At 34.9% G+C, this 20,115-nt stretch overlaps 1 protein-coding gene across 4 annotated transcripts in view; it reads left to right on the top strand.

Moving 5' to 3' along the window:
• LOC142334651 (uncharacterized) overlaps positions 1-20,115 on the top strand; it is a 148,532-nt gene that overhangs the window by 92,168 nt on the left and 36,249 nt on the right. For all 4 annotated transcript variants that reach the window (XM_075382856.1, XM_075382857.1, XM_075382859.1 and 1 more), the window contains one exon: positions 11,549-11,785. In XM_075382856.1, coding sequence (XP_075238971.1) covers positions 11,549-11,785 — 237 coding nt within the window. The remainder of the gene's footprint in view (positions 1-11,548; positions 11,786-20,115) is intronic.

The raw sequence follows: 20,115 nt of genomic DNA, 5'->3' as shown, positions 1-20,115 counted from the left end.
GTATAAAACCCCCCAATATTCAAAAAATTTTCAAAAAAAAATGTATATGAACAAAAAGATGCCTCCAACGCAAATAACTGTGGAGTAAAATGCCGCATTAGGTTGATGGGAGCTGCCATTATTAGAAAAGCGATTCAAGACAAACAGCAAAATGAAACAACAAAAACAAACCTTAATTACATCCAAAACTTTGTCCATTTTAAAAAACAAAATTTAATGAAAAAGTCAAAATAGGGTCAGAAAAAGCTGAAACTAAACAAAATGACTCGTAATTTACTATATAAGATATGGAACCAGTCCACTATAATGCTCGGTCACATTTAGACAAAGAACAAAAACAGTAAAGCTAAAAATCCGCTCATGATTTCTAAAAACAATTAATTTCAAAGTAATTAAAACCATTAGAAATCAACCGAAAATATCCCACAGGTTTACGATTACCTATGCTTCTATAGAAGGGCATTATTACTCGTCGTTATTATTTGCTCTCAAACGAAAGTTTTGGCAATTATAATAGTCCTGCTGGTCTTCTTATGCGATTTTTTGCTTGAACAATTTTTCGTCTGACGCTTTTGAATTTTCGTCCTTAAAAACGCGATAAACAGGTTTCGCCCGGCGGGCATCAAGTGCTCCTAGAGCCTTTAAGCTCACTAGTATTCAACTATGTGATTCATAGACTCTGTTAATTACACTTATACTTATGGTGCGAAGGGCGGTTCTTAGAGATTGACAACCCCCCCCCCCCCCCCCCCAACTGTTGCCACCCCAACAGCCAACCGCTGCACCCCCCGCTGCGCTCACTTAGCCCCTTCAATTAAGCTAAAGATAGCCTCACTAAGTCGTGCCTTGCCAATGACGAAGCCAAGCGCTCGTCGGGGTCGTTTGAGAGCAATTCGCCCGTTGTTAGTCGGTTGTTTCATTTTTTTATGAGGCTACAAAAACAACAAATAGACAATATACAGAAATTCAATTAAAACTTACCAGAAAACTCTGTCGAAGCTGTTAAGCCATATTTTGCACCTCAAAAATTGTTCGATTGTCCCTTCTTCGAACACTGATTTTGCAGCATGTGACCTCTCATTAATGAGACTGGGTAACAAGTAGACAAAAAGGAAAAGGGAAAAATTAAGTAATACTTTTGTATTTTTCGAAAAAAATTATTTCCAAGGTCATGAAAGCCATTAATTACAAACTGGAATAGTTTAATGGATTCGTATATTTGTCCAAAGTTAGCCCTTGAGACCTGCATTTATCCGGAATATGTCATACGTCTACAAAAAGAACGTCAAATATTACAAAAATTATTTTTTTTGTGAAAAATCCGTGCCGAAGCCTGTAAAGTCATAACGAATTCTTTAAAAACAAAAGATTTTGTGACACCAATATCTTGTGAGATCTTTTCTTTTCACCTTAACACCAATAGGTAAAAAATAGACAACAAGAACAACAAAATTGCGAAGTTAAAAAGTGTTTTCTTTTAATTATCGAGAACAATTGTTTTAAGTCATGAAAGCCATCAGCTATCTACTATTATCAGAATATCGGCTTTTTATTCTTCCATAAAACGCCAATGAAACTTGTCGTTATAAAGGAAATTTCATACGAGCTAAAAAGACAGTAAAAATGACAGTCAGACAAAATTGACAGTTAAGACAAAAAAGACAAAATTGAAAAATTTCAATTAAATTTTTTGAGAAAGGTGTGTCGAAGCCGTTAAAACCATAATCTATATCTTTATGGACTTTGATATATCCAATTGTGAATTTTTTGAACGGCATGAATGTGATATATGAACTGTCAATAATGTGATAATGTGACAAAGCGACAAAACGTGAAAAATGGGCGATTGCCAAAAAAATCTGAATTCTAGTAGTATCAAAGTCAGAAAACCATAACTTATTTAATACATAGCAATAAATAATAACTTCTAATTCGGTAGAAAGAGGAAGCATTATTTATTTGCTGACATTGAGCTACCAGTTGACCAAATAAAGAAAAAATAGAGACAAAAATCAATAATCCATTATTTAAAAATCAAATTGTTTTCAAGTCAAAACGAGCTTAAGGTTTCAATAAAAGGTTTAGATAATTTAATTTGGAAGTGATTAGGAAGCAAACTGGACCTATCACAAGTGCGTTTTGATTTGAAATGTTTTGTTCTATAATTAATATAAAAAAGATTGAAATTCTTTAAAAAAAAAGACCGATTACAACCCGAATTATTTTGATTGTAGCACTCCAAAATTATTTAAAAACTACTAGCACTGGTAGTGCTGTTCGTCCATTAGGAGCACTTAATTTGGCGAATTTTATAGATAGAGATAATTTGTTAGTTAAAAAATCAAAATTAATTGCTGCGTTTTTGATAATCAACAAGTTAGCATAAAGTTTTGCTAACTACACAGCTCTCTCTCTCAATGCAAACTGAAGCAGGAATAGCCCCTTTTGAGTCTAAAAAATTGTGTTAGTGGTTTTTGGATGTGTACTTCCGGCTAATTTAATCAAAGTGGACTAAAGTAGCTTCTTTTATGAAAAAGGCTGAATTCTTAAAAATTTGAAAAATTCTTAAAACAGTTTTAGCAGAAATTCCGGAAAATGCAAATAAAAATGAAGCAAATCGGCCTATTATTCACAAAAATTTAAACATCGATAACTCGCTCTTGGAAACGAATTTCAAGAAAATCTTTTTATTATTTTCATATTCTACGCTGGACGGGCTTTCTAATGATACCACTCACATCTCTGTATGATGAATATATCGATCGGTCAAAATTATCTGAACAAACATCCCCATTTGAGTATTTACTTCCTCCGCCCCTCAAGAGGGGTTGGAACGATAATAAGAAATTTAATGGTCGTTTTAATAGCTGCGACAGCTTAATATAATTGGCATTGGTCTTTTTGGATTATATGGGGCGTTGTTCTACAACTCGAGGAGGAATGTTGGAGAAGAGTCTTTTTAAATCTTATTTTATTGGAGTGCATTTGAATCAAGAAATGAAACGCCCGAAAAAAATTGTGCCGGTTTGACTGATGGTACAAATTTGAAGAGCGCAATTTTCATTTTTTTTTCGGGGAACCTCCACCAGGCTTTGATAATAGTTCACTGCTTAGTTTCTAGTTTCAATCGAGTGGTTTTCAAGATTTAAATGTCATGAATTTTACTTTTTTCAAAATAAATTTTGCACTTTTTAAATTGTCTGAAAACTATGAGTTTTACGAGTTTTCCATTCTTTTTGGACCAGTGAAACCTTTTTTGTGTGTTTGCAAGTAGGTTTCTAGATAAACTCGAGAGAACGAAATGGTTCTGAAAATATTATGATCACGATTTTTTAGGGCCAGTGAAGTTTTCTTTGATCTTGCAGATGAGTATCTGGACAGATTTGAGAGAGAAGTAAATGAATTTGAACATATCATAATGCGAAATTTAGAAATTTTTGATAAATTTACAGTTTTCATTTTCTTAATAGCCGCAGAGTGATAGCGGCTGTTATTGGAGACAGTGGTTTTTCTAATTCGTTGTCTCCATCGATGATTTTTGCGACCATTGATTTTTTTCAAGTTCGGCGAATTCTGCTGCTTTTCAGTTAAGATTTGTGTACGTAACGTCGTTTATTCTACTTTTAGATCAATTGTGTCTTAACCGAAAAATGACTTCTGAACTTTGACTTCTGAAAAGTTTTGGTTTTATTTTTTTCGGTATCTCTAGACTGTTTGGCTGGCCTTGTTCAATTGGTCTTTCGGGTCAGGTACAGTGGTTATAAGTTTTTCATTCTTTTCTTCGGGTTGTTTTTCAGGATGTGTACATTTATGTTTCTCACTTCGTCGGGCAAAAACGAAATCAAAACTGAATAATCATTGAAAAACGAAATCAAAATAGAAACGTGATAAATCCATGAAGCCCATTTTACGATACCTGCTATTTGAATTATTTGTTATTTTCTTTTCGGAAAATTATTGAGTGATTGCTTACTTCTGATGTTTAATTGCTCTCCATCGAAGTTTGTAGCAATTATATTAGTCCTGTCGATCTTTTTTATGCCGTTTTTTGCTTGACTGATTTTTCGTCTGACTCATTTGACTTTTCGTCCTTCAAAACGGGATAAACAGGTAGCGCCCAGCGGGCATTAAGTGCTCTTAGAGTTTTTCAGCTCTGTTTCCTCTCAAGCTGTTTTGGAGACATTATCTCCCGCTGTATTCACTCCCCCGCCCCTTCCCTTGGCTATCTACCGACGAACAACCGTTTGCTAAAAACGCAATTATATTAGTTTTCACAATTTTTAATAGCCGCACAGCGATAGCGCGTGATTAAATTTTTGGTCACACTTGACTTACCTCACTCTCAAAAATGACTTCCTCTCTTTGAAATTGACTTTTATTTACTTTAATTCAAAGAGATACGGTCAAATGGGTGTGTGTCACTCTAAATGAAGGTTATTTGAGATCAGCTAATAGAGGCAGCAATAACTTATACAGATTTTCAATCAAAATATAACAGATCAGGCTTCAATGAAAAGACTAATTTTTTTGGTCTGTCTTTTTTACTGTTTTTTTAGACTACCGATCTACGAATCTATTGCGGCTATTTTCTGGCAATCTGCCAGCTATGTTTTTAGTTTTTTGAAAATCTTTGTCTTTTTTGAGTTTCATCAGCCCTAGGTGTCTAGGAACCTACTCTAGGGTTGGATAATAGGATACTGCATAGTTTTTCAATTTAATGGAATGCTTTTCAAGATTTTAGGATAACGTTTTTTCGCATTTTTTTTCTACATAATTTGCAATTTTTTTCAATTTTTTTTTACGTTTCTTGTCATTATTCAGTGTTTTTCAGCCCCAGGGGTCAGAAAACCTCCTTAGGGGTTTGATATTAGGTTTCCGCATAGTTTTTGCTGGTAATGGAATGGTTTTCAACATTTTAACATGACGAATTTTAGCAATTTTTGATAAAACCTGCATTTTTGAAATTTTTATTTATATTTAAATATTTATTTATTTATATTTATTTATTATTAATATTTATGAAATATTTATTGTCATTATCTAAGTTTTTTCTGCCACAGGAGCCAGAAATCCTCCTACAGGATTTTATGGTAGTTTACTGGAAAATTTTTTGGCAATGAAATAGTTTTCAATTTTTTAATATCACAAATTTTATCGATTTTTTCATGAAACTTGCAATTTTTTTCAGAATTTTTTGTCATTTTTTAGGTTTATCCAGCCTCAAGAGCCAAGGAACCTCCTCCAGCGTTTGATATTAGGTTACTGTATATTGTCTTGATGTAATGGTTCTTTTTCAATATTTTAACATCTCGAACTTAAGCTGTTTTTTAGTAAGCTCCAAGGTTTGATAGTAAGCTGTTGCATATTTTCTAGAGTTAATTGAAGGGTTATCAATATTTTAATGACTCCAGCATTAGTTATTTTTTGATGAAATTTAGTTTCAATTTTTCGAAAAAATTATGTTCCTAGTTTATGGATCTTTTTTGCACTTTTTAAGTTTTTTGAATTTATTTGATTTTTTGTGCACCAGGGACCTCCTCCGAGGTTTGATAGTAAGCTGTTGCATTGTTTCTGGAATTAATGGAAGGATTATCCATATTTTAATGACTCGACTTTTAGCCATTCTTTATGAGCCAGTCAAAGTGTTTCAGGCTTGCAATAGGGATACTCACTAATCCTTTGAGACAATGAAATGGTTCCGAAGATATTATTATCATAAATTTTGGAAAGATTTTGGTAAAATTTGCAGTTGTTTAAAATTTTCGAGCATTTTTGAGTTTAACGATCATTACTGGTCAACGACGCTTTTTACGTCTTGCAGATGGGTTACATGACAGAAATTCAGAGACAAAAATTATTTGTGAACATTTCTTCACTGCGAGATGTGGAAACTGTTCTTTTGAATTTTGCACTTACAGTTTTTTTTTCTATACGATTTAATTTCTTACATGCCTGGAAAACTAGAAGTTGCAGAGTCTATTCTCAACATGGAAATAATTCCTAGCGCTCTCTCTCTCTCTCTCTCTCTCTCTCTATGTGTGTGTGTGTGTGTGTGTGTGTGTGTGTGTGTGTGTGTGTGTGTGTGTGTGCGTGTATGTGTTGGTTGGTGTTTCTTTCCTTTTCTCTCTCGTTCATGTTTTATCTCTCGCACACTCTTTCCCCTCTTTCTCCTTAACTCTTTTGTTGATGCCGCACTTCAGCGGCTGTTTTGCGGCGTGATGTCATCATCTATTACCCTAACCTCACACCACTTCAATCAAGCTGAAGCTAGCCAAATAAACGGTGGCTAGGTGCTGACGAAGCGAACCGCTCGCCGGTCGTTTGAGAGCAATTTACCCGACGTTATTCGGTTATGTTTAGTATAACTTTTAAGCTCCTAACTTCAAATTACTGCAAGAAATTGACCGCAGTTCAGGATCATGGAATTGAACGTAACCTCTGCGATAAGTTATCAATTGGGAGGTCGCTGTTGATTGAGAGAACATGATTGATGTATTTCTACTAACATTGTCTATCAGGCGATAAAAGCTATTAACATTTTTTTTCTCGAATGCTGTTTTCTGGCTTCGGCGTTGTCTGCTGTTATAACAACTCTCTTGAGTACGTTACGGCATCTTGTTTTATTATCACCGTCAAATTTATTGGGGTAGAAACTGAGTGGATACTTTTTGCTTTTAAACGACCTCCACCGTCTCAAAAGATTTGTCCTTTGAGATATGGTGTTTTCCTAACCCACGACCCGGCACCTTTTATAAGAAATGCTCCCTATTAAAACTAATTTAATAAAAGGCTGAGAATGTTCCGTGAAAGTAAATTTTTAACTGCTAAAGAACGAAGATATTAACTGTTATTTGAAGCCAGTATCGTAGTCGCATGTCTTATGCAAAATTTTTAAATGACCGTTTAGACTTTTCGAGTTATTTATACTTTCCTTGAATGTTTGGGGTTTGTGTGATATAAATTGTTCTCAGATTCGGAATTTTAAGCAGCTGCCTTCAATTGGCCGAAGTTTACGACGAGAACTGAAAAGTTAAGACAAAACACTAAAAATGAAAACTTTAGGCAAATTGGAGAAATTCAGTGTTCTTTGAAAAGGGAGTTTTGCTTTCAACGTAAAATTCATTGTGAAAAGGGAAGAAGGACAATAGTTTTTTGTCGTCTGTATTGTCGTCGCATTTAATTGCTCTCAAACGAAATGTGTAGCAATTATATTAGTCGTGTTATCTTCTTACGAATCGAAGAGAGTATTACATTGATTTTTTAAGCTGCATTAAGTTTTTTCAACCCTTTCTACTGAATTGAAAGACTTGAATTTAGAGTTCTTTCTTTTTTCGAACATTTGCGTCTCTTCGAATACCTACCCTCCAAACCATCTAACCTGCCCCCTCCAACTGCCTAACCCTCGCCCCACCTACCCACATTTGTCTTTTGAAATGGGGTATTTTTTATTGCAATTATTTCAAACGTGTGTGACTTTTTTACACCTATCAAACCCTCGTGCTATGCCACATTTGTGCTAACAGTTTTTGCGCTTTTGTTCTTGAGCTTTCTTTGACGTCTGCATTGACTTTTTCATGTTTGAGTTCGTCAGTTTTGAGCGATCTAAGTTGCTGTCTTTATTGCTTATATAAAAGCGATTATCAGCGAAATTGAATCGAAGTCATTGTGGCTTAGTAGTTAAGGTGACAGACTCGCATCCTGCAGCTCCAGGGTCTGAGCCCCTAGAGGTTGGTGGTTTTTGCGTCACCCAAACATTTCTATGCTACACCCCCTCGAAATTTCCCCCTTCTCCACTCAGTGAGAAAAGGTCGTTTTTAATTTATCGAAGTCTCTCCTACCTATCTAAACTACAATCAGACCCCCTGCCTAACCCCCTCTCTAACCTAAACCACCTGCTAACTACACCTACCCCAGCTATCTACCCCTCACTTACCTTACCACACCCCCAATCCACACTCCTACCCCTCCCCACCTTCCTACCCCCCCCCCCAACACCTAACCACAATCCTAACTAATAATTAGTTGTTTTTTCTAACAATCTATTACTACTTTGTTTTTTATAGCTGCGAAGATGTAAGCTGAGCGTAGCTATATTGCGGTGCTCTTGGTTTTTTTGTTTCGTCGTCTGACGCTCTTTTTTCGTTTTACATTTGTTTACACAGCAAAGCTGAAAAAGTCAAATTTTCTGAATGACTTCTTCCTCTCACTAACGGCATTTGCGCGCGTGACGTCATTTCTCATACTCGCTTTAGCCAAAGTTTCTAGGTTATTTGCGTGATTAGATTTTGATCATAGGTGACTTACCTCACTCAATAAAATGACTTTTGCACTTTAAAACTTAAGTTTAATTTGAATTTTTTTAAGGTCAAAGGAACTCATATGTGCAGTAAAGGTCCCTAATAAGAGGCTTCTGTGGAATGAATTTTAACAATCTTTATTAATTCATCGGTGAATGTTTTTTAGCCTAGTTTTTTGAGCGGCGTCGATTTTTTTCAAATTACATCTGTATCTTTTTCTATCTCTATTATATGGCACGCAGGTCTATTCTTTCGCAGCTATTCCGGCAATCTGCCGGCTATGTTAGTTTTTTGTTGCACGACTGTTTGAAGTCGTTTCCGGTTTTCTGGCGATAGATTTGGTTAGTTTAAGTAGTTGCACGATAGTTTAGGGAGTTGCACGACCTCCAATTAGCTAATCTTTTATTTAAATCATATGTCATACCTGCATTTATTCTGTTTGCAGGCCCATGACTTAGTGTCACTTACCAAATATCATATTTGCTTCTTAAGAAGGCGGTATAAAGGAGCCTATACAATGCTTCTGGTTGTTAACAAATGGCTCTTATGACTTAATGACCTAATTTATTTGTTTTCTAATAGCCGCAGAGCGATAGCTGAGGCTATTATTTGCCTTTTCTTGGTTTTTCTTCAAGTTCCTCAACAGGAACTTTGTTACGACCATTTGACGTCACAATCACCAGTTTTCAATCACCTTAGCTCATGCAATTTCAACTGAATTGCGTACGTGACGTCATATTTACCCTTAGTGGCGATTGTTTTTGCCCATTCGGGTGATTAAATATTGTGTCAGACGTGACGTTCCTCACTCTCAAAAATCACTTGCTCACTCTGAAGTTGATTTTTCTGTACTTTAATTCAAAGAGATAAGGTCGATTGAGTAATAACTCTATCTCATGGGTATTTAAGAGCAGCTAATAGAAGCATCAATGCGTGGAATCAAAATTTAACGTTCTTAAACAAAATATAACATCTCAGCATGTTTGTATATCGTTTCTGTCAATTAGTCTTTTTTTCTTACTAAATGCAATTGTATCCTTCTTCTATTGAATTAAAATTTATTTTTTACTGCGGTTTTATGTTTTAACTAATGGCTTTGATACTCTAAATTTTTGTGAATTTTTTTTTGAGGTTTTCCCGTTTTCGAGGTTTTTTTTGTCTTGTCACACTATAATATTAATGACATATCCCATTCGCTTTGAAATAATGCGCAGTTGAGTTAGTTTGAATGTTTTAGTCAAATATCGCATGTTAACGGCTTCGACACCGGTTTTTTGCTAATTTGAATTTTTGTTTATAGCTGCGAAGCTGTAAGCTGAGCATAGCTATATTGCGGTGCTCTTGCTTTTTACAATTCAAAGAATTTGAATTGTATTGGGGCGCTGTCTTTTTTTTAAGATCTGTTCACACATTTTCATGATTTTTGAAGTCAAATTGGAGTAGAGATTTTGGTCACGCCGAAACAGGAAATGGAGCGAAAAAGCGAGTGGTTTTGCGGCGTGAATTTTTTTCGCTCTAATTTTAAAGTAGAGTGAGAAAACCGTGTTTGAACAAAAATTCGGTTTCTCGGTAGTGGTTTTTTGTTCACATGCGGCAATTTCACTCTGATTTTTACTGTTTTTTCGATTTTTCGGATCGGATTTTTTTCTAAATGGTTTTCCCAATCCATTCACAGCTCATTCTAGGCCTAGCTTTTTGTTTGAATTAAATTTTCATTTCTCGCTAATTGTTTTTTTGTTCACATGCGGCATTCTGACATTGATTTTCTGTTTGTTTCTTATTTTTTTGTTCTGATTTTTTAAAAAATGGTTTTCTCAATTCACTCATAGTCCATTCTAGGTCTAGTTTTTCTGTTTAGTCAATGAAAATTCTTTGAATTGTTTGTCAGGACTTGTCCTGCTATGTTTTTTGTTTCTTCGTCTGACGCTCTTTTTTCGTTTTACATTTGTTTACACAGCAAAGCTGAAAAAGTCAAATTTTCTGAATGACTTCTTCCTCTCTATAACGGCATTTTCGCGCGTGACGTCATTTCTCACTCACTTTAGCGAAAGATTTTAGGTTATTTGCGTGATTAGATTATGATCATAGGTGACTTACCTCACTCAATAAAATGACTTTTGCGCTTTTAAACTTAAGTTTAATTTGAATTTGTTTAAGGTCAAAGGAACTCATATGTGCAGTAAAAGTCCCTAATAAGAGGCTTCTGTGGAATGAATTTGAACAAGCTTTATTAATTTATCGCTGAATGTTTTTTAGCCTAGTTTTTTGAACGGCGTCCAATTTTTTTTCAGTTTAGATCTGTATCTGTTCTATCTCTATTATATGGCAGGCAGGTCTATTCTTTCGCAGCTATTCCGGCAATCTGCCGGCTATGTTTTTCATTTATTTTTCGTTTTTTTGTAATTTTTTGACATTCTGGATAATGACAGGCTTTAATGGCGTCCTCTGGAATACAAAAGAACAGTTAATGATTTTTTGCTGACTGAAATAATTTTTAATGTTATTTTTGTACTTTTGTAACTTACTCTCATTAATGACAGATCCCTTCAACTTTTTGGCAAGCCAAACATTGATCAACTTCTTGATGTTTTGGCTGATGCTTTAGTGATTTGATTTGTGACTGCGTTTACATAAAAATTTTTTATTCTGGTCAATATTTGTGGTTCTTTTTTTACCTTTTTCGCATAGTTCCTTTGAAAAGAAAGCGCGAAGAACGATATATAGAATTATAAACTCAGTATCACGAATTAGAGGCCCAATTTCCTATATCTTTTCTAGTAAAGTACAAGTTTATTTGTTTAATGTAGATTTTACCAGATGCGTTTTTGACTTGATGAGGTTTTAAAAAATCTCTTTAAAAAAAAGATCTCATGGGCCCTTTAATGTGGCATTGTTTAATTCGTTTGGTGGCTTGAATTTAAACAATTTTTTTGTGCTCATACACCAATTATTTTCCAACAATGTGAGTTTTTGAAGTTTTCTCGCTTCCTCATTTGCTAGATAATTAAGCGTAAAATTTGAATGACCGCGTTCAGAAGATCATGTGAAAACGCACATTGCCCAGCCTCATTGTTATATTTTATGTAAAAAGGTAACTGTCATCATTTTATGAGTTATAATCTTATAGCTGCTGAGATACTTAATTTGAACGGCCCCCTAGTGCTCTCACAGTAAATAGAGAACCTATTTGTAAAAGCAAATTGCTTAAATGATTACTGGAAGCAATTTGTTATATTTAATGGCTATTACAGCCTCTGGTCCCGGAATGCAGGCGTTGCAAGCCAAGTTGGAGAAGAAGAAGAAACGAGAGGCGCTTTCTGCTGTCATGAAAGAGGAGGCAAGCAGCCCTGTGATGGATCTGAGCTGTGTCAGCGGGAGTGCTAACACAGATACCGAAGGCGGCGGAGGGGACCAATTACACCCCATGGATGATACTGATTCTGCCGTTGATTCGACCTCTAATTCAGCTCTGCAGAAGAGCCTGCCAGGTAGACACTGGCAAAGTCAATTTTAGCAAAAAGAAACTAAACGAAGAGGTGGGAGGGAGAATAAAAAGCTAATAATCGTTTCAGATTTTTGAGTGGGGTGGGCTTCTATGGATGTTGTGACAATTTTGGCGTTTAATAGTTAAATTTTAATTAAATTTTTACTCGCGATTGTTAAGGCCATCGAGCTGAATTGTTAACTGCCCATGAAACGAAGTTTAAAGCAATTGTTTTAGTCGTGTGTGTCTCACGCCTCGAACATGTGTTGGTTTTTACGAACTGTAGTTAAGTATTAGTTATTCTATTGGTTGAATAGGAGCATTTCTACAGGTTTGGTGTTAGCTGAAACAAAAATAGTTGATGGCTTCTTATCAACATTGACCATTTTCGAACAGTGATATAGAGTTAAACTGGCTCTTTTAGAAACGAGTTCATTTGCAGGTGAAAATGTTCCCAATAAAGTTTAAACCGCAACTGACTAAAATATGCTGTAGGACATCCCTGAACCTCTTTTCACTAATTTGAAGGGAGAAGAATTTTAAATTAAATTCTGATTATTAGTAGCTGCCTCATCTACTTTTTAAATTGGTGCGCTGTATTAAGATCTGTTCGCATCGACTTTCTCACATCAGTGAGAAGTCAAATTAGAGTGGTGACTTTAATCACGCTGGAGTACTAAAGAAATCGAAAAAGCGAGTAGATTTGAAGCGTCATTTCAAAATTGTTATGAAATTTAATGACATTACAGATTTTGAGGAATTAAAAATTTGGTCGGCTCATTCAACTATATACACTTTGTGATATAGAGTTGTTTTCCTCTGATGAGATTCACAGAGGAAAACAACTGATGAGATTCACAGTTATTATTGTTTGTTTTGAGTTCTTGGCTAATTTAGGGCTTTCCGTGCTGTTTTTCTTCCGTGTTCAAGATTTTTGTTAAATTAGATGACTTCACGATCACTTGAAATCTGCTTTTTGTTCATTCCGTCATTCAATTTCGACTGAATTGCGTGCGTTACGTCGTTAATTACTCTTATTAGAGCGAGTTTTTATGTTCATTCGTGTAAATGAACACAAGTAGAGCTTATCCGAGTTAATTGGAGTTGAATAGAGCTGAGGAGTTATCACGGTTAGTAGAGCAAGTTTTTGTGTTCATTCGTGTTTATTCGTTGAACCACTCAACACGCCTCGGAAACACGCCTTGGAAAAACTAAAACTGAATTCGATCTAAAAAATTATGATTTAGTCTTTTTTAATTCTTCTTTTTTTTACAAGATGCGCGAAATCCACATTCTAGTAAGTAATTTGTTTCATGGCTTTTGTTTTATGGCTCTTCCTTTTTAGTTGTTAACAAAATTAATTACGTTAGCTTTTTTCTCTTTTTTTTTGCAATCGATTTCATTGAATATAATGCAGCGCTGAAAATTTTCAGAATTTTTGGCTGATTTATATTTCCGCAAATATTTTTGGGGCTAGGTTTTGGTTGGTTGTTAATTTAAATTTTGCACTGTTTTGCAATGTCTTCTATCTCGAACAAGATAGAAATACAATTTTTTGTTTGAGTCGCTGGGACATGTGTGTTCTTGAGTTCTAAGTTTTAGTTTTCGTTTTTCGTTGCTCTCAAACGAAGTTTGTAACAATTATATTAGTCTTGGTATTTTTGTTCAGTTTGTCGCTAGACCGATTTTTTGTCTGACCCCTAACTTTTCGTCTCAAAAATGAAATGTTAATCTCCCTATGTGCTCACACACCGTCTAATGCTGGAATCCCTAAGTAACAGCTGGCTACTACCGACGTCAACAACTTGCCGGTCGTTTGTGAGCAAATTGCCTGACGTTAGTTGGTTGCGTTTTACATTGTTCTATTGTTCTTGTTTTTGGAATTTTGACGGGATCAAATGCGGCCTTGCGTAATGATGAATAATGTTCGGTTTAAACATTTTAAAATTAATAGCTTTTGATTGTATTTCACTTCAATGCGACTTATATTTAATTGCTCTCAAGTAATGTTGTAGCAATTATATTAGCCCTGATTGTTTTAATGCTTTTTTTGGTGCTGCCAACTAATGTGTGATAGTTTTTTGTGCGATAATTTGATTTTTCGTGCTCAAAAGTGGGATAAACAGGTAAAAGCCGGAGGGCGTGAAGTAGGAGCAATTTTCTGAGAGACTTACACATTAACAGTCTCTAAGTATGCGATTAACCGAAACTAATGAGGCGACATAAATGCATGGCGTTAAAGTCAGGGTTCTGAGTTTGACCCCCTCACACCCCCAGCACTCTTGTTTTTTTCGCCGGATGTTCGTTTTTGATAGCGGCTAAGCAATAATGGCTAATATTGGGGACTTCTCGGTTTTTTTATGACTCGATGAGGAGTTTTGGTTTTCTTAAGATTTTTTTTTTTACTGGAAGTAATATTTGTTCAAACGGCGTTTTGACCTAAAAGCGAAAGTGAGTAAAATTGCCGTGTGAATTGATTATTTTCTGAGCGAGAGAAGTTATTTGATCATGCGCTACGTTGAGTGATAGACTTTTCGACTTTGAAAAGTGTTCTCGAGAGATTGGCGCATATAGATGACAGCTTTTATCCGTGTTTTCGTTTATTTTGCCCAATTTTTTGTTTTGAATTGGTTTATTGTAGAAAGAAGTTTTCATCCATACTGCATGAATATATAACCCTCTGAAATTGATACCAATGTTTTTGCGAGCCTAATAATGGGTTTCAAGGGCAAAATTGGCACATATTTATCAATTTTTGGCTTTTCATATACTTCTTCATTTTTGGAGCTTTGAGCGGACTTTTTCTACCTGCTCAGTAAATATGGCAACCTCCTTTTGGTAATTTATCAATTCAATGCCTCTTTTTTGATGTGCGATTTTCTTGTTTTTAAAAAGTGTACATAAACTAATCCGTTTTTGACGGTTTTTTTCCAAGTTTTCCAGTATTGTTTTGTGTCTTAAAATTATTTACTATTAAAACTTTTTTCAACAAAACTTCATCTGCAACGTCAAAGATTTTTGTTTCGTTTGATTTTTATTTGAAAAAGTTTTTGGTAATAAGCTTTTGAAATTGAGTAAAAAATTAGACCATTTATTGAAAATGTTTTTCACATTTTTTGTCTCGAGCTTGAACTGTTTACGTTTCTTATTGAGACAGAAAGATCGGTATGTTTTTTGAGCCTCGATGGCTTAATTTTGAAAATTCCATGTTTTTCGCTGAATGGTACTCAATTTGTTTTTAATTGGAATTTTTGATTTTTTCTTTCAAAAGTTTCGAATTAGTTTTCTTTTTTCAATTTCGGTGTTTTCCACACTGTAGCATGTATTTTTCCAACAATCACCTAAAGTTTTTAGTTTTTTGGGCCTGCTTTTATTAGTTTTAAAGTATCGATTTGAACTAAAATTTTTAGTCCTGATTTTTTCAATTTTTAATTTGCAGCTTGTTTTTAAATGCAATATAGCACTGAGTGTTTGCTAGATTCGCGGTTAAAGTTTTTAGTTGACATTTTTGCTGGAATAATTCATTGGGCTAGGTTTTAGCAATAAGACTTTTGTTTGGAATATTGATCTTTCTTATGAGTATTTCTCATTAATTTCTGACTTGACAAATTTATTGGCCATTGTTTAGTTTTATCATCGCGTTCATTGGGATTAAAAACAAATACCTCTTATGGTTTATTTAGTTATTGATTGATTACAGTTTTTATGGTATAAATTAGTGTTTTTAGTGAGAAAAATTACGGAAGTTGATAAGGTTTTCGTGGAAAATAGAAAACTTTGACAGCCTAACATAGCTTGCACTTTGCCGCTTGAGCTATTTGATTTTTCCAATTCCGTAAAACAATTTTGGTAGTAGTTTTTGATTGTATTGAATACAGGTTTAATGAACTTTTTCCAATTTTTGTTGTTCAGTTGGTTTTATGGGCTATTTTTCAAATTTGGACCTAACTTTTTAGGTTTAGCAGTCACTTTTGTATATTAAGGGTTTTTTTAAGTATTTTATTCGAGAAGACGACTCTTGGAGACGTTTCTGGAGTGCTTCCGGTTATGTTTTTATTTCGTCGTCTCAATCGATGATTCTTGCGACCACTGATTTACTCACTCAAAAAAATGACTTCTGGTTTCGCTTAATGAACTTTAATTTTTATGAACTTTTACTAGATAAAGATCAATATGTGCATCTTAGTAGAGCCAAACAAATATGCCCTAATTCTTGAGTATTAGAGTCTTCAGTATTTGAGTCTTCAGTATTAGAGTCTTCAGTATTTGATTAATTTTGGAAAAGCTCCACTAGGGTTTTTTCCTTATAGAGTGTATATGTCTCCCTCAAAAAATGACAGTCCGAATCTAACCAAAAAGTCTAGTGGTCTATTAAAGGACTGGTGGTCAATCTGTCGATCATATTTTTTCAGTTGTTTCAATTCCATGGAAGGCCGCCAGCGTCTATCGCGGCTGTTTTCCATTATTCTGCTGGCTATGTTCGTTATACATTTGTGTTGAAAGGAACGGCTGAGAAAATATTTTTGAATGAATTCTTTCAATAGCAAAATATGCAAGCATGACTTAACTTGGCACGCGTCTAGCAAGACTTAACATTTTTGCGATTGAGTTTTTGAGATTACAGTTCTAGTAAACAAATGAAGCGAGTTTCCTAGAATAGAACTCAGCTGTTGTTTGATTTTCTCGCATTAACTTTTTTAAATCATTCTGCATTCAGCTGAAGCCGGCAATTGTGCTCCTCGATTGCAGGTGCGCAGTAATTTTTTTGTGACTATTAATAGCCGCGTGAGACATTCAGCTCCCTATTTTAGTGTTCCTAGTTTTCACGACTCGAAGAAGTAACGTTTGTAAATATAAGTGATATTCGAGCGACAAAGGGAATGATGAAAACTAACCTTTTTGGGGAGAGATCTTTTCACCATAATTATAGGATTCTGCTTCATTCATGAGTTTTGAGCAAAGTATCGGAACGTGAGAGCCAGTTCTTTTTATTCGTTATTTTGATATTTTAAAATTTGTTGCTTAAGCAGGTATTGTTTATCACGACTAGTTTATCTTGAATTCTCTCTGTTGTTTGTGCAATATTTTGCTTGAAATCATTTTTATTAATTGCTCTCAACGAAGTTTGTAGCAATCGTGTCAGTCCTGTCGATCTTTTTTATGCGATTTTTTCGCTTGACCGGTTTTTCGTCTGACCCCTTTGACTTTTCGTCCTTTGAAACGGGATAAACAAGTAGCGCCAGCGGGCATTATGATTCATTAGAGGCCCTTAGCCGCGTTTAGTAGTTCTTCAAGTGCTCAGTGTGGTGAATCTGCTGGAAAGGCCGTAGTTAAAGGTTAAAAGGTAAGTTTTAGGTGTTCTTGAGCCCAAAATGTTGCATTTTTTGTGTTTTACGTCGTTTTTCCAATTTTTGTTGCACCAGTCTCAAGTTGAGATTTTAAGAGCTATATGTTTTGGTACTGCAAACAAAGACACGCAAATTTATACTAAGTTTCACAATTTTTAATTGTTGAAAATTAGTATAAATTAGCCCCCCATTGACCCCCCCCATTGTTGACCCCCCAACGCGCTGTTGCCCGCCCCCACCCCACTGTGCCCCCATCAGCCCCCCGGTGCACGCCCTCCTCACCCCCCCCCCCAATTTTTTCATGCTTTTTGAAATTTTTTGTCAATTTTATCACCCTTACTTGTCGAGGAACCTAATCTAGGGTTTGATATTAGGCTACTGCATAGTTTCTAGTGGTAATAGAATGGTTTAAAATTTTAACATCGCTAATTTAAGTATATTTTTGACAAAACTTGTATTTTTTTAATAGCCGCCGTCACCCTCTCAAACAGCTATTATTTAGGCGCTCTCCTTTTTCTAAATTCGATTTTTTTTTATCACGTTGTTCGTTTGACAGAAGTCACGATTTTCACGTTTGACTTCTGACTCACCTCACTCACTGTTTCAAGTCAATGGTTTTTAAATCCATTCACTCAATGAAATACGCAAGATAGTGAGTACAGTCAAGGTCGAAAGAGCAAAACAAAAAAAGACGGGATAAACCGATAAAGCCCGGTAATTAAGTCATTGAGAATTAGGTTAATCCGAATTAGAACACTTTCATTTACGTCTGAAAATGATCGCTGAATTAGAACACTTTTTGACACTGAGTAAAATTAAAGAAAATTTGTCATTTTATCTCTACTTTTTTTCTGTTTCAATCGTGGTGTGCATCAAGCGCGTCAACGGCGGTTATTTTCCATCAATCTGCCGGCTATGTTTTCTTTTTTTGTTGTCATTTGTTGTCATTATTATGGTTTTTCCATAGCCAGGGGCCAGAAAACCTCTTTTAGGATTTGATAATAAGTTGCTGAAAATTTTTTATTAGCCATGAAATAGTTTTCAACTTTTTAATATCACAAATTTTATCAATGTTTTGATAAAACTTGCAATTTTCAAGTTTTTTGAAAATCTTTGTCATTTTTTAAGTTTATCAAGCCTGAAGAGCCAAAAAGCCTCCTCTAGGGTTTGATAATAGTTTCCTGAAATTGTTTAAGTTGTAATGGATTTTTTCTTCAAGATTTTAATGTAACAAATTTAGGCAATTTCAAAAAATATTTGGAAGTTTTTTGATTATTTTTGAATTTTTGGTTTTTCCGACACTAGGGGCCCAGGGACCTCCTCCACGGTTTGCTAATAAGCTGCTGCATAGTTTCTAGAGTCATGACTAGTTTATCTTGAATTCTCTCTGTTGTTTATGCAATATTTTGCTAGAAATCATTTTTATTAATTGCTCTCAAATGAAGTCTGTAGCAATTATATTAGTCCTGTTGGTCTTTTTATGCGATTTTTTGCTTGACCGATTCTTCATCTGACCCATGTGACTTTCTTATTCAAAAACGGCAAAATAGGTAGCGCCCAGCGGGCATTAAGTGCTCTTAGAGCTCTTTCAGCTCAAATTGTTTTGGAGAATTATACTTATGGTGTGAAGAGCTGTTCTTAGAGGTTGAAGGACACCCATTGTTAACCCCCCCAGCCCCCCCACCCCACTGTGCCCCCATCAGCCCCCCGGTGCCCGCCCTCCTCACCCCCCGCCCCGTGGCTATGTACTGACGAACAACCGCTTGCTAAAAACGCAAGTTTGTACTAATTTTCAATTTTTCTATGCTTTTTGAAACTATTTGTCAATTTTTGAGTTTTTTCACCCTTAGGTGTCGAGGAACCTAATCTAGGGTCTGAGAATAGGTTGCTGCATAGTTTTTAGTGGTAATAGAATGGTTTTAAAATTTTAACATCGCGAATTTCGGTATCTGTTTGACAAAACTTGTATTTTTTTAATAGCCGCGGTCACCTTCTCAAACGGCTATTATATAGGCGCTCTCCTTTTTTTCTAAATCGATTTACCTTTTGATCACGTACTTCATTTAACATAACTCATAATTTTCACGTTTGACTTCTGACTTACGTCACTCACTGTTTCAACTCATTGCTTTTTAAATCCATTGACTCAATGAATTACGCAATATAGTGAGTAGAGTCAAGGTCGAGGGAGCAAAACAAAAAAAAACGGGATAAACCGAGAAAGCCCTGTAATTAGGTCATTGAGAATTAGGTTACGCCGAATTAGAACAGTTTCAGATTACGTCTGAAACTGAACGCTGAATTAGAACACTTTTTGACACTGAGTAAAATTAGAAGAATCTTTGTCATTTTATCCAGCAATCTGCCGGCTATGTTTTCTATTTTCTGGTCATTTGTTTTCATTATTCAAGTTTTTTCCTAACTAGGGGCCAGAAAACCTCCTTTAGGATTTGATAATAAGTTGCTGAAAATTTTTTATGAGCCATGAAATAGTTTTCAACTTTTTAATATCACAAATTTTATCAATGTTTTGATAAAACATGCAATTTGCAAATTTTTTGAAAACTTTTGTCATTTTTCAAGTTTATGATGCCTGAAGAGCCAAAGAGCCTCCTCTAGGGTTTGATAATAGTTTACTGAATTTGTTTTAGTTGTAATGGATTGTTTTTCAAGATTTTAATGTTACAAATTTAGGCAATTTCAAAAAAATATTTGGAAGTTTTTCGATTTTTTTTGATTTTTTGATTTTTCCGGCACCAGGGCACCGGGGAACTCCTCAACGGTTTGCTAATAAGCTGCTGCATATTTTCTAGAGTTTCTCGAATGGTTTCCATTTTTTAATTACTGGAACTTTAGCAGTTTTTGATAAGATTTAATTTGTCTTTCAAATTTTTGCAAAATTATCATGTTCTTGAAATAGTGATAATTGATATTGGATAGTCTATATAGACAAATGGTTCTGAAGATATGAATATCACAAAGTTTT

This window comes from Convolutriloba macropyga, chromosome 2, assembly GCF_964194025.1.
Source record: "Convolutriloba macropyga chromosome 2, txConMacr16.3, whole genome shotgun sequence".
NCBI lineage: Eukaryota > Metazoa > Xenacoelomorpha > Acoela > Convolutidae > Convolutriloba > Convolutriloba macropyga.
The sequence above is the reverse complement of the archived record's forward strand: the minus strand, read 5'-3'. Positions and strand labels throughout refer to the sequence as shown.